The 13,722-nt window shown below is 47.0% G+C and overlaps 1 protein-coding gene across 1 annotated transcript in view; it reads right to left on the bottom strand.

Moving 5' to 3' along the window:
• The window catches only part of Vsnl1 (visinin like 1), a 119,012-nt gene that overhangs the window by 8,777 nt on the left and 96,513 nt on the right, over positions 1-13,722 (bottom strand). The window contains exon 3 of the mRNA XM_048439720.3: positions 3,728-3,943. Coding sequence (XP_048295677.1) covers positions 3,728-3,943 — 216 coding nt within the window. The remainder of the gene's footprint in view (positions 1-3,727; positions 3,944-13,722) is intronic.

Raw genomic sequence — 13,722 nt, 5'->3', positions numbered from 1 at the left:
TTGGCCTGCAAGCCCAGAAATCCTCCTATCTCCATCTCATCAGCACTGGAATGCTTGTGTAACACGCTGCTTGGCACGTTTATACGGGTGTTGGGGATGGAACTCAGACCCTTGTGCTTGTCAGAACTCTGGACTCCCCAGCCCTGTCAATCATTCTCAATCTGCTTTACTGATTGTTCTTCGTGTTCTTGTCTAAACATTTTTGGCCTCGGGGCTCAGTCTTCTGAAACCCCCTTTTCTAATTGCACTCATATTGATTATATGCCTTTTTTTATTTGCACGCATGAATAAAGTCCCATCTTACTCAGGGAAGGTTCTACCCACTCAGAGTGAAAAGATCTCAGTGAATACATGACATCATTTGTAGAGACCCTAGAACAGGCTCGGGGCTATAGAAAAACTAACTTTGAAGAAAGTTCCTCCTTGAACTACCCTAAACAAGTCTTAGAGAGACCACACTAACCCACCTGCAACTGATCCATTTTTCCAAACAGACCTCAACACTCTGAATAAAAACAGTACCATATAGGTAATAAGATGTGATATTCATCGTAGCAAAGGAGAGGAAAAAGTCACACAACCCACCCCAACCAGGTGAGAAATTCACCCACAAAATCTTGTGTGAGAATGCACAGGGTCAGGCTGGAACGATGACTCAGCTGATAAAGGCTAGGTTCACAACCCAAAAGATGAAAATGCACAGGATTGGAAGGAGGAACAAAGAACTTGAAAAGAAAAGAAAGAGAAATAGCTCATGGCTGAGAAAAAGAAGCTGCTACCAGTGTCCAGGGAGCTACCTGGTGTGATCCGGGGACCCTGAGTGCTAATGTGGTTCATCTGGACCTCACAGCCACACCCAACACTCTCCAGTCACACATGATGCACACCTGACACTCTCCAGTCACACATGATCCACACCTGACACTCTCCAGTCACACATGATCCACACCTGACACTCTCCAGTCACACATGATCCACACCTGACACTCTCTAGTCACACATGATCCACACCTGACACTCTCCAGTCACACAAGATCGGTTTCATAGAACACCAACGGCTACGGCAGATCATGTAAAAAACACTCTGTAGACCATGTCTGAACAAGTCCAAGTCACAGAAAGCCACACATCTAAGACGAACAACCACTGCTTCTTTAGCAACCAAAGCTTTACCCTTAATACTGTTAATCTTTTTTAAAGATGGGATTTATTGAGGTAGTGTGCCATGGAGGCTCCTCCCTTCTCCATTATGTGACAGTACCCAGTGCAGAGTGAGCCCTGCTTCCTCGGACCCCACCCTAGCAAAACTCCCATCCTACAAGTCCTCTGTGATGGTTAATATCCATTGCCAGATTGATGGGATCTAGAATCATCTACAAGACAAATCTCTATAGTATCCATAAAGGAATTTCTAGATGAGATCAATTGAGGTACAAAGAGATATCTTAACTGTGGGTGGCGCCTTTCCATAGTTTGGGGTTCTATACCAAATCAAAAGAGGAAGCAAGCTAAGCATCAGCACCCATATCTTTGCTTGACCACCGGACGCAAAGTGATCAGATACTTTAAGCTTCAGGCTTCAGCCTTCCCTCCTATGAAGGACTGAATGTAACCTTAAACCTTGCACCAAAATAAACCTCTCCTCCTCAGGCATTTAGTCACAGTCGTGAGCAAAGTATCTGTGCTGGCTGGGCTTCCGTCAACTTGACTGACACAAGCTAGAGACATCTGAGAGGAGGAAGCCCCAATTGAGAAAATGCCTCCAAAAGATGCAACTGTAGGCAAAATTGGAGAGCATTTTCTGAACTAGTGATGGATGGGTGAGGGCACCACCCACTGTGGATGGTACCACCCCTGAACTGGTGGTCCTGCAGGTCTATGAGAAAGCAGGCTGAGAAAGACATGTTGAGCAAGCCAGTAAGCAGTATCCTTCCATAGCCAGCCAGTTCCTGCCCTGCTTGAGTTCCTGCCCTGCTTGGGTTCGTGGACCTTTGAAGACAGACAACGGTGTGAAGTATAAGCCAAATAAACCCTTCCCTCTCCGAGTTGCTTTGGTCACGGTGTTTCATCATAGCAGTGGTAACCCTACCTGGGACAGTAGCCAGTGGACCTCCTTTCTGAATTTGCCTTGGTTAATAATAAGTGTGACTTGTGTGACAGCAGGTATGTTTTTGGTGGTCTTTGGCTAAAGGGCATTAACAATGATTTGAGAACAAGTGCAGGGGATAACGGGATTGGTCATGAGTGGGAGAAATGTGGCCAGAAGTCAAGAAGAAGAAACTTGGAAAAACCCATTGAGAAGGAAGATCACAAGGAGCTTGGAGAGAGAGCCAGGTTGCATACGAAAAGGAACAAAGGACTGAGGATTGAATGGTGAGGGAAATTAAAACAAAACAAACAAACAACAAAAAAACAAGGCTCCATGCTTAGAAAATTTAAGCTACAGCTAGTCTCAAGAATAAGTGACCATTAAATAGAGAAGTGAGGTACTATTTGTTAAACATCTTGGAGGGGTCCTATACACACTGATGACAGAGCAGAAAAAGCCAGAGGAGGATAAGGCTCCTCCTTTTATACAGGGCAAGTATTAGAAGAGCCTGAACCTGACTTCAGGGCTGGGCAGACTAGGGGCAGGACTCAAGCGAGGGGGCTGAAGGAGAGTAGTGGAATGGGAAAGGGTTCTTGGGTTTGGGCTGCTGTCTACTATGCCCATCTCAGCTCTGTCTTGTCCATGATCAGTAGAGCATCTCTCTCCCTGGACCATAGGGGGTGGGGGCAGGGATGTATCAGCACATCAAGACCTTTTAATTTAATGAATGACACCAGTGCTTCCATCAGCTCTGAGTGCCTGCAGGTTCTGGGATAACAGCAGTGGGTGTGTAGAGCCCTTCTCTATTCAGGATCTGTGTTTTGTTATATCGTTGATACGAAGGGTCACCTGGGGTGATGACAAATGCTCCAAAGGTCCCTTTGCAGTCGAGTTAGGTTGCTCTAGGATACAGTAGGCGCTTGAAGAGGATTACTGGAAGGAAGGCTCGCTGGGGAGGTATGATGTAAATGGAGTCAGGTGATGTGAGGGAGGAGCCTAAGGGAAAGGTTCCGTCCTCCCCCCAAAGAGGAGAGAAGAGAGACTGAATGAATACTATGGGACATCCAAGAGGGCTGGTGTATCCAAGAGACAGTACCCAAGGAGAAATGGTGACGATGGAACCAGAAGAGTGGGCAGAGGAATCGTGGATTCCTGGTAACACAACTAGAAAAAAATCTCTGGATTCCATGCAATCTGGAGAGGACCCCCTACAGCTGTTCGCTTCACTGGACTCCTGTCCTTTTCAAACTGGTATAAGAAAGGGGTTGCCATGTTCAGCAGAGCCCAACTAGATTAGAAACTGGAGACACTGACCCTGGTGGCAATAAACACCCTTTGCTCTCAGAAAGTCTTTTTTTTTTTTTTTTTTTTTTTTTTTTGCTTGGTTGAAGACCTTGTACTGAGTGAGTGGCCAGCTAAAGCACCAGTTTTAGGTGTCAGGAAGGACCTGGCTCTGGTTCTGTGACTGACATCCCTAGCACTGCAGTGGGGACCATGCGGAAGAAATCAAAGCCTGGATGTAACTAGCAGGCTCCCAGAGAGTGAGAAAAATAGCTCCAGGGGCACCGGCCCGATATGGTTCTGGGGGAGGGGGGCTTCCCTACCCACACTACCTTGTGTCCCTTCTCAAAGACTCACCTCAATGATCTCCAGCATCTCCACCCGGGTGATCTTGCCGTCACCGTCCAGGTCGTACATGTTGAAAGCCCAGTTCAGTTTCTGCTCAAAGCTGCCCCGGGAGGTGATGGACAGGGCGCAGATGAACTCTCGGAAGTCGATGGTGCCATCACCGTTCTTGTCGAAGGTGCGGAAGGCGTGCTGTGCGAACTTGGAGGCATCTCCGTAAGGGAAGAACTGCAAAGAAGACACAAGGCAGGGGTCAGGAGCGGGAGGAAGGACGGGTGCAGAGAGGTGCCCGACATAGAGGCAGAGGCGAGGAACGACAGAGAGGCTCACACCACTGCAGTGTAGCCTGGCTGTTCAGCATGGCTGGAGGCTGTGCTGACTTTCCGTCAGCAGAAGGCACTGGGACCATGACGATCAAGGGAGGGAGGCAGAAGGAGAGGCCTTCTCGCCACTTGTCCTTATGCACAGGTACAGACCGTTTCCACACAGGTGAGGTCTAGTCAGGACCTTCCCTTTTTGTAGCTCCTTTCGTCACTCTCCTTCAGGGACAGGATGGAGGCAGGCAACAGGCCACCTGGGTGGTGCAGCATAAACTTCCAGTTCCACTAGGTTCACCACACCACAGGATGCAGGGACCTGCGGGGACCCGTTTTCTGCCTCTTTCTCTGGTGCCAGGACACACTGTGTCACCTCCCTGGGTGAGATTCCAGCCTTTTTTTTTTTTTTTTCAGGGACTTTTCCTTTGCAGAACAGACTTTTAAAATCCATTAAAAATAGAACATGACTAGGGCCTATTGTGAGAGACATAAAGGGCTCTCTTCACAGAGCCAGCAGGCAACAGGCTGTGTGGGTGACAGCGACTGGATGGGAGGAGGGATGTCTATGGGAGGCTGAGACCTCTAGTGTCAGTTCACAGTGGTCCTGCTGCCCCCAAGACAGGGTCCTAGGCCTGTCACAAACAGCACGCAGCTCTGAGCTCTGACCACCGCATGTATCTCAAGACCCCAAAAAGAAACAAACAAACTGCTCTGTCCAAAGCCTGCATGGAAGGCATGCTTGCTTTTCTGGATGAATATGTCCTAAGTAGGAATCAGTGGCAGAGGACCATGGTTGTTCTCTCTTGTTCCTGCTCTTCGTTTTGCTTGAGAGGAGGGACCATATGGTCAACCAATACTCATCTCTCCTTCGAGTCATTGTTACTGGGGCTGTGGGTAAACCTTGTCTGCTGGGTTCTCTTCCTCTCTGCCCAGCCAAGTCTCCCTGCACTCAGAAGCACATTGGAAAGCAGGCGAGTTCCCTCCAGGTCCCTCGAGATGGCTCAGCATGCAGTTACCTGAATTTGATTGCCACTGGGGGATGGGGAACAGAACTGACTCCTCCAAATTGTCCTGACCTCCACTTGCATGCTATGGCATCTGTGACACTCATACACACATCATACATCACACACAGCACATGTTGACCAATAATAACATGATTTATTTTAAAACGGTAAAAAGAAATTTTGCCAAAGAAATAAAACAGGCCTTTCCGTACTAGGACTCAACACATGTGACCTAGAAAAGACATTGAATAGCAGGGGCAGCAGAGGCCACTGCAGACTGTGGCTAGTACAGCGGCTGTCAATCTGTGGATCACCACCCCTTTGGGAGTCGCCTGACCCATTAATAGGGGCTGTCTAAGACCATTGGAAATAATCAGATATTTACATTACACTGGTACATAACTGTAGCAAAATTGCAGTTATGATGTAGCAACAAAGATAATTTTATGGTTGGGAGTCACCACCACAGGAGGAACTGTATTACAGGGTCGCAGCCTTAGGAAGGCTGAGAACCGCTGGTCTAGTAGATGTTCCTTCTCCTCACTGGTTCCCATGTCTGTCATTGTGCAGCCAAAATCACCCCAGCATGCAGAGACTTAAAACAAGGGCAATTGTTTCTATTTTTTTTATTATCTCAGACCAAAAACTGCATAGCTACTTAATTTTTTCACCAGTCCCCATCACCCCCCCCACCTTTTTTTGGAAACAGTCTCACTCTGCAAACCTGGCTGGCCTGGTACTCACTCAAAACAGGTTGGTCTTGAACCCACCTGCTCCTGCCTCTCAAGTGCTGGGTTTACGAACAGAGAACACCATTCCTGGTCATCAAACTTATCTTTATATGGTTCTGAAGACCAGCATTGCTCTTTGTTTCCTGTCTCTGAGTTTCCTGAGCATATCCTATCTCTCCCAACTTCCCCTTTTCAGTACTTGGACAAAATTCCAAGGATTTCTTTGAGTGCTGTTCTGGGGGCTGGGGAGGCAGAAATCAACAGCTTAAAGCCCTTGTGCTTCTGGACTACGTAGTCATTGCAGGAGTCATTCGGTGTCTGCAATGGTTTTTTTAACTGCCAAGAGTCAGCAGAGCCCAGGGGACCTTGGGAGGGGGGCGTGGACTGCAGGGAAGTGCTTTCTTCTTTTTGGCCTGCTCAGCAGGGTTCTCGTTCTCACCTGTCCCTCTCCTCTCCTCTAGCTACCGAGGGGCTGGAATATGAGGACTGGAAGCCAGGTTCTGAATGCGGGAAGGACCAAGTTCATACCTGACACATCTCAACATGTATGTTTGCTCTTTGGGCGTCATGGGCGCCAGTGGAGGATGTCTCTTTCTAGGCAGGTGTTGTTGATGTGCCCATCTACCTGTAGGTAGAGCTGGTGCATAAGATTGGACCCTGGATTAGGACAGAGCCAATCCTTCGAAGACTCCCTGGTACCCCCTCAGGGTGGTTTGTCACCAGAGAGCACTGGACACATTTCTTCTTTCCAGGCGTTTTTTGGAAGTGTGATATCCCCGCATTCTATGTCTCTCAGCATACTTTAAGTTAAAGGGTAGCAGACAGCTTTGTCTAAAAATAGCTGGGTACTGTAGGTCAGTATATTAAAAATTAATTTAGAACTGGAAATTCTTCAGAGAGAAATCGATCACAGATTTTGGACTATGAAAGTTACACGTGCCTGGCAAAAGGTTTATTTACTGACGCTAGCAGCCTTCGCATTTACTGGGGAAGAAGCGGGTGAGTGCTTGAGAGCCGTCACGTATCTGGAGTGATGATTTCCTCTGAAAACTCCTTCTGCTGTGTTCTGAGGTTTTTTGATTGGAGAACATCTCTCCTTTTGATGGCCTGATCTAACCTTGGATGGGTCATCATGGAAAAGCGGAGCCACTCTCTCTTTAGTTTCTTCAAGAAGGAAATCAGGGTCACGAACTCAAAACTCATTTTTTTTTTTTTTTGAGAAGAACAGAGCCTGAGAATGCTGCCATTCCCCCCCACCCCCAGTCTTCTTGGCTTTTTTCCAACTCCATCTATTTTGCCTCAACTCCTGTGCTAAATATTGATATGGAAGTAATTTTTGTTGGCAGTGAATTTTTTATTACTATTTTAAGGTAGGGTTCCCCTGTAACCTAGGCTGGCCTTCAACACTGAATCCCTCTGCTCCCATCTCCAAAGTGCTAGAAATACAGGCATGCAACACCACACTGACTTTAAAAATGAACATTGAGATTATACCTATGTCTATGTAAGATACTAGTTTACCTCATTTATTTAATCCTTATAATAAAACCTGCTCCTACCCATTTCATTTGAAAGTCGGGCAGTGGTGATACACACCTTTAATCCCAGCTTTTGGGAGGCAGAGACAGGCAGATATCCATGAGTTCGGGGCCAACCTGGTCTACAGAGCATGTCTTAGGACTGCCAGGGCTACACAGAAAAACCCTGTCTCAAACCCCTATCCCCAATTTTTTTTTTCATTTTATGGATGTGTAGCCAAAGCTTGAAGGATTGTGGAGCTTGTTTAAGAACTAGGCTGTAAAGAGCGGGATTTGAGCTGATATCCTGCCACACGTTGTGATTCTCTTAGTCGGGTTGAGGAAATAAACAGAAATCCAGATTTGTTGAACTGTTATATAATTCCTAGCTTCCACCATCCCCAAAGCCCGAAATTCTCTCCTGTGTTCATTGCCACCTGCTGGTGGCATCTATGTGCTTCTGAGAAATGGTGAAAGTGCAAGCAAGGGCTATGTTAAAGATTGGTTCATTCTTTAATTAAAAAAAAAATCACGCTGGGTGTGGGGGCACGTGCTTTTCATCCCAGCCCTTGGGAGGCAGAGGCAGGCGGATCTCTGTGTGTTTGAGGCCAGCCTGGTCTACAGAGTGAGTTTCAGTGCAGCCCAAGATACACAGAGAAGCCCTGTCTCAAAAACAAACAAACAAAAACCAAAAATTAAAAAAAAAAAAACCTGTCAGGAGTAGCGACTATGTGTCAATCTTGTGTTACATGTTGGCAACACAAACAGAAAAAACAAAACACAGAAGGCATTAATGACAGTGGAAGATTTTATGGTGGTTTGAACGAGAATGGCCCCAATAGGTTAATATATGGGAATGCTTGGCTCTTAGTTGGTGAAATTATTTTGGGGAAGGATTAGGAAGTGTGGCCTTCTTGGCAGATGTATGGCACCTGAGATTTCTAAAGTCCACGCAATGTCCAGTTGCTCTCTCGGCCTGGTGCTTGTGGATCTAGATATAGGTTCTCAGTTACTGCTCCAGCGCCATGCCTACCTGCCTGCTGCCATGGCCCCCACCACAGTAGTCATGGACTCAGCCTCTGAACTCGAAACCTCACTAAACTCTTCCATATATTGCTTTGGTCATGGTGTTGCATCTCAGTAATAGAAAAGTAACAAGACAGGATATTAATTAAACCACTTCATAAATAAGTCTAAAAACCATGTATAACAAATTGTACATAAATTCATAGATGAGAGTAATAAATGTTATATTAGGAGTCTGAACTTTAGGAAGATGTGCGGTCACTTCCTCCCAGCTTCTCACCAGGCTGCTGAGGACCCTTTGCTATTCTGCATTGCCTGGAGTTTAAGTACCACGTGAGTCTCCCAAGTCCCTGTCTGAACTCCACACCCATACTCTGAGAAGACTCAGACTCAGGAGAAGCTAAAGACCCTGGGACATGCCTGTGCTCTTTGCTTCTCCCTCTGGTAGAAACAGGATCAGTTAGCTCCACAGAGGAAGCTTTGTCTGAGACAGGGGGCTATCCCTGTGTTTCTTTGCAGGGTCTGTCGAGTGAGTGAGGATTGAAATGTCCATTTCCTCTAAGAGGTGCTGAGGCCCACCCAGCCTTTCTGTGCCTTCCAGAAGTCATGCCAATGGCCCCTCTTCCTCCAGACCACCCGGTGTGGGTACAGACATGACCTCAGAGCATCAAGCCATCCATACGGGTTCCTGTCCTCCTCTGACCCTTACTCAGCGCTCCTCTGCTCCTAGTTGCTGGTGGAATATAGCTCACCAATCCAAAAGTCATATAACAGTTAGAGAGCATGGCACATGCACGAGGGTAGGCAGTTGAGGGTTGGGGCAGGGGACGGCAAAGGTGATCGTCTCAGGAGGGTCTCCCCTTTTGACAAGATGTCCTCTTGCTTCTCTGTAACGAGATATGTCAATTCCCCTTGAATCCCTCAGTTGACCTGACAATGGGAGGCGCTGCACAAGTTGGACCTTTAGCTAGGCCTTGTGCCAACCTACTGATGTGCTGTGTGCTGTGGCAGGAGGGTGTGACACCAAGGGCCCCGTGGAGGATGGGCTCTCAGAACTCTGCCGGTGGCCCACCTCCAGTCCTCAGATCACAGAATGGGATTCTGTAAGTTAGTTAACCTAAAGGAGAAGTCTAGAGGGATCCAAAGTCAGGTGGGCCTCTGGGTGGTTGTGCTGTACATGGCCTTGGAGAGACTGCATTGTTCACAAGGCACAGTTGTTATTAGGATGACCTCCTACTGTCCCTTCTGTCTGTTTTTGCTTAGCAGTGCTGGGGTTTAAGGGTTTAAACTCAGGTTCTTAGGTAGAAGCGGCTGAGCAGTCTGCCCCTGGGCTAATCTCAGCCTCTTTTTCTTTTTGAACATCTCCACACCTAGGAACACGGGCACAGTAACTGCTGTGCTGGCTAGTTTTGAGTCAATGTGACGCAAGCCAAAGTCACCTGAAAGGAGGGAATCTCAATGGAAAAAAAAAAACAAAAACAAACCTCTATTAGATAGGGCTGTAGGCAAGCCTGTAGGCGTTTTCTTAATTAGTGATTGATGGGCGAGGGCCCAGCCCATTATGGGTGATGCCATCCCTGGGCTGGTGGTCCTGAGTTCTATATAAGACAGCAGGTTGAGCAAGCCTGGGGGAGCAAACTCCTCTTCATGGACTCGGCATCAGCTCCCGACTTCAGGTCTCTGCCCTGTTTGAGTTCTTGTCCTGACTTTCCTGGGTGATGCACTGCGGATGTGGAAGCACAAGCCAAATAACCCCTTTCCTCTCCAAGTTGCTTTGGTCATGGTGTTTCATCACAGCAACAGCAATCATAACTCAAATGAGTCGATACCAGGATAGTGCGGTGTTGCTGTCACAGCCTTGACTGACCCTGTTGTCTTGGGGAGGATGTGGAAGGACTTTGGAACTTTGGACTAGAAAGGCCATTTAGCGCTGTGATCTCAGTGGGCTATTCTGTAAGAGTTTGGAAGATAAGAATGTTGAGGGCAGTGCAGAAGACAGAGGCCTGGCTTGGGAAGTCTCAAAGGGAAGTTTAAACACTATCAGGGCCATTTGTTATTTTGAATTAAGATTCTGTGGTTCTGGTTAGCTGGGGCTAAAGAACCGGTTGTGAGTAACAACATATCAGAACAACTAAAGTAAAACCTAAACTTTGGGTCGGCACACAGAAACTGTATTCTAGACTTGGTCAAGATAGTAATATCTCCTGCTGGCAGATGAACTTTGTCGAGTAATAGTCATCCTGATGGTGCTGGTTTTGAAGGCATGAAGGGGTCATGGAGAACAGCTGAAGCTTGGCACTTTGTGACAGTGTTGCAGTTCCTGAAGGGAACCCAGGAGAGGTTATCGGTGATAGTGCAGCCCAGGCACAGGAAGAGGCCCCAGCAGTTTGGAGATGCCAACACCAGGGGAGGATGACGAAGAACAGCAGTAGCTGTGGAGTGGAGCCAACCGGAGCCCAGAAGACAAGCTATGTGTGCTGCAGAGGGCGGAGCCAGAGAAGTGACCCAAGCAGTCTTTGGAGGAGTCCAGAAGATGGTGAATGAATCCCAGGTATTGGACACTGAGTTGTTTCTACTCCAATTTGTTTTGCTTTGTGACTGTGCCTGTGCCCTGATTCTTCCCTTCTAAAGTTAAGAAACTGTTTAATTTTGATATTTACAGGAGCTCACAGTTGAGATGCTGTTGGACAATGGTCTTCTACCCTGTAAAGATTTGTTGCTTATATATTGCTTTAATAAAACGCTAATTGGCTAGTAGCCAGGCAGGAAGTATAGGTGGGGTGACCAAGCAGGAAGTATAGGCAGAGCAACCAGAACAGGAGAGTTCCTGAAAGAGGAAAGACTCAGTCTGCAGTCGTCACCCAGATACAGAGGAAGCAAGATGAGAATACTTCACTGACGAAAGGTACCAAACCACATGGCTGACACAGGCAAGAATTATGGGCTAATGTAAGATGTAAGAGTTAATAAGAAGCCTGAGCTAATAGGCCAACCAATTTATAATTAATGTAGACCTTTGTGTGTTTCTTTGGGACTGAACGGCTGCGGGACCAGGCAGGACAGAAACCTCTGTCAATATTGAGAAATTTTGAATTTTTAAAGGAGATTTTGATTTTTAAAGAGACTAGATTCTTTGAAGGAACTGAACTTTGAATGTGTTTGAACTTTTAAAGACTGTGGTACTTTTAAAGCTATTTTTTTTCTTTTTAGCTTTCCTTTTATTTGTTCATTGTATCTTTCACATCATGCATCTGGATTGCATTCATTTCCCTGTCCTCTTATATCAGCCCTCTGCCCTGGCAACCTCCCCACCACTCAAAAGAATAAAATTTAAGCAGTTGAGTGATTAGCGTAAGATAAAACCACTAAGGGATATGAGAAGGTGTGGCCAGACCTAGCGCTGTCTTCATCAAAGTTCTGGTCCCTCCCAGTTTCAAAATTTGCCAACTGAAACCCCTCTCCTCCTGCATCAGTCCCAAGAACAGGACCTGCACATTGTCTTTTGGGATTGTCATCTCCTTGGCTATGTTGCACATCCAAGGTTCCTTCTTGGGCTCTTGTGTTCTCCTAGTCTGTTTCTCGTGTAGCCTGTCTGCCTGTTGGGCTTGCCCACTCCTGTGGGAGCCCTCAGAGGTGAGCACTTTGGAGCTGTGCTCAGTGCTAATGCCTGCCCCAGGAGCTGTGATTCTTGTCTGCCTGGCCAGCTTCTCCTATGGCCCTCGTGAGTGGGAGTAAATAATAGGCTCTCTAGTATCTGTAACTGGAGTGCTCAGCAACCCTCTTGCCACTGGGTGAATAGGTGATCTGTGTTGGGGTGTGCTGCATTAACATTTCCTGAGCAGATGTGAAAACACACATATACATATGCATACATACATACATGCACACATATACATATGCATACATACATATACACACATATATACATATGCATGCATGTGTGTATATATGTTTGTATGTATGTATGTGTGTATGTATGTATGTATATACCCCAGATAGAAAACCCACAATAAACCAAAATTGGACTTGTCAAATCTATGTGTTTATCCAACTTACTTACAAAGCAGGGGGAAAGGGTCACTCACAGAATATGGACGACCCCTAATCAACCACACAACTGCAAAGTCTTATCCCGTTGTGGACGATGACCTCAGAGAAGTTGCAGTTTGGAGTCTCATTTGTAGTCAGCTTTCTATTTCCTATATATATCCTAATATGTTTCAGCTTAGGGATAGAGGAGAGGAGTGAGTGACAGCTGGGATCCCAGCTGAAGGTCATGTGACCCTTTCTCCTTCTGTGGAGTATGTACAACTTCATTGCCACTACCGTAGACCTAGCCATCATGTGCTAGTCTGGTTACTTCCATCACTGCCAGGCTCAGGGCATCTTTATTCCAAGATGACAACAGGATGGTCATGTTATTCCTGGAAGGAGAAGCGATGTCGTAACAGACTAAAGTGTACCTGTGCTAGGTTTCTGGCTGACAAGTGTCCTTAAGGTCAACCTGGTACTCGGTTTTGGCCACCAGCTTTTCAGCCCCATGAGCTCTAATCCTGAATGTGACCCCAATGCTTTGGCCATCCTGTTAATTCCGCTGACATGGTACCTTGTTAGCTCTTGACTCCTCCTGCTCATCCACTCCCTGGTCTCCAGTCCATTCTCCCCATAACTCCAAAGGAAGCAAGGATCCTCCCAGGACTCCAACTGCTGTTGGCACATTTCTGTCCTGTTTCAAGGTCTCTGTTCCTGGGCTTTCTGTTAACCCCTCCAGGCTCTTGCTGTGCCCTCTGACTGTAGCCCTGCGGTGTGTGGAGCATATCCTGCTACTGCCATTGTTGGAAATGCTCCTCTTTTAACCATCTGTCTATTAAGTTGGGGGCCTCATCCTAGTCCCTGGTACCCATCTTTAGAAGCCCCCTCCCCTGAGAGTTGCCTCAGTCCAAACTTCACCTCCCCGGGGAGGGTCAAGAAAGTCTGCCAAGTGGTGACCCCTCCCCAGGGAGGGTCAGGACCACTCCCACAGGCGATTTAGGCTGCCCCCTAGAGAATGAACACGTGGTCTCCGGGTTTTGCCTGGTCTCCCCTTCTCTCTTCTCTTTTGCCATGCTTTCCCGGTGCCATACAGAAGTACTGCATTAAACATGGACATCTTTTATTTGGTCTGATTGGAATTATTTGTGTGGGCAGAGAGGCTTGTCTTAAGAAATAGTCCTAACATTGTCCACCCACCTCATGCTCGTTTTTCAGTTCTTGGGTCAGATCAATCTGCTGCACTCACATCTTTGACGACCGTTATTACAGTCGTGAAGTTGCCCACAGGACTACTGACTTAGGTCATTGGTGACCTGAATAGAACAGGGAAGGCCACCACTTTAGTCTCTGGTGCCTGGTACTAGGCCAGGTACACAG

The sequence above is a fragment of the Myodes glareolus genome, chromosome 6 (genome assembly GCF_982192425.1).
Source record: "Myodes glareolus chromosome 6, mMyoGla1.1, whole genome shotgun sequence".
NCBI lineage: Eukaryota > Metazoa > Chordata > Mammalia > Rodentia > Cricetidae > Myodes > Myodes glareolus.
This window is presented reverse-complemented; position numbering and strand designations above follow the sequence as displayed.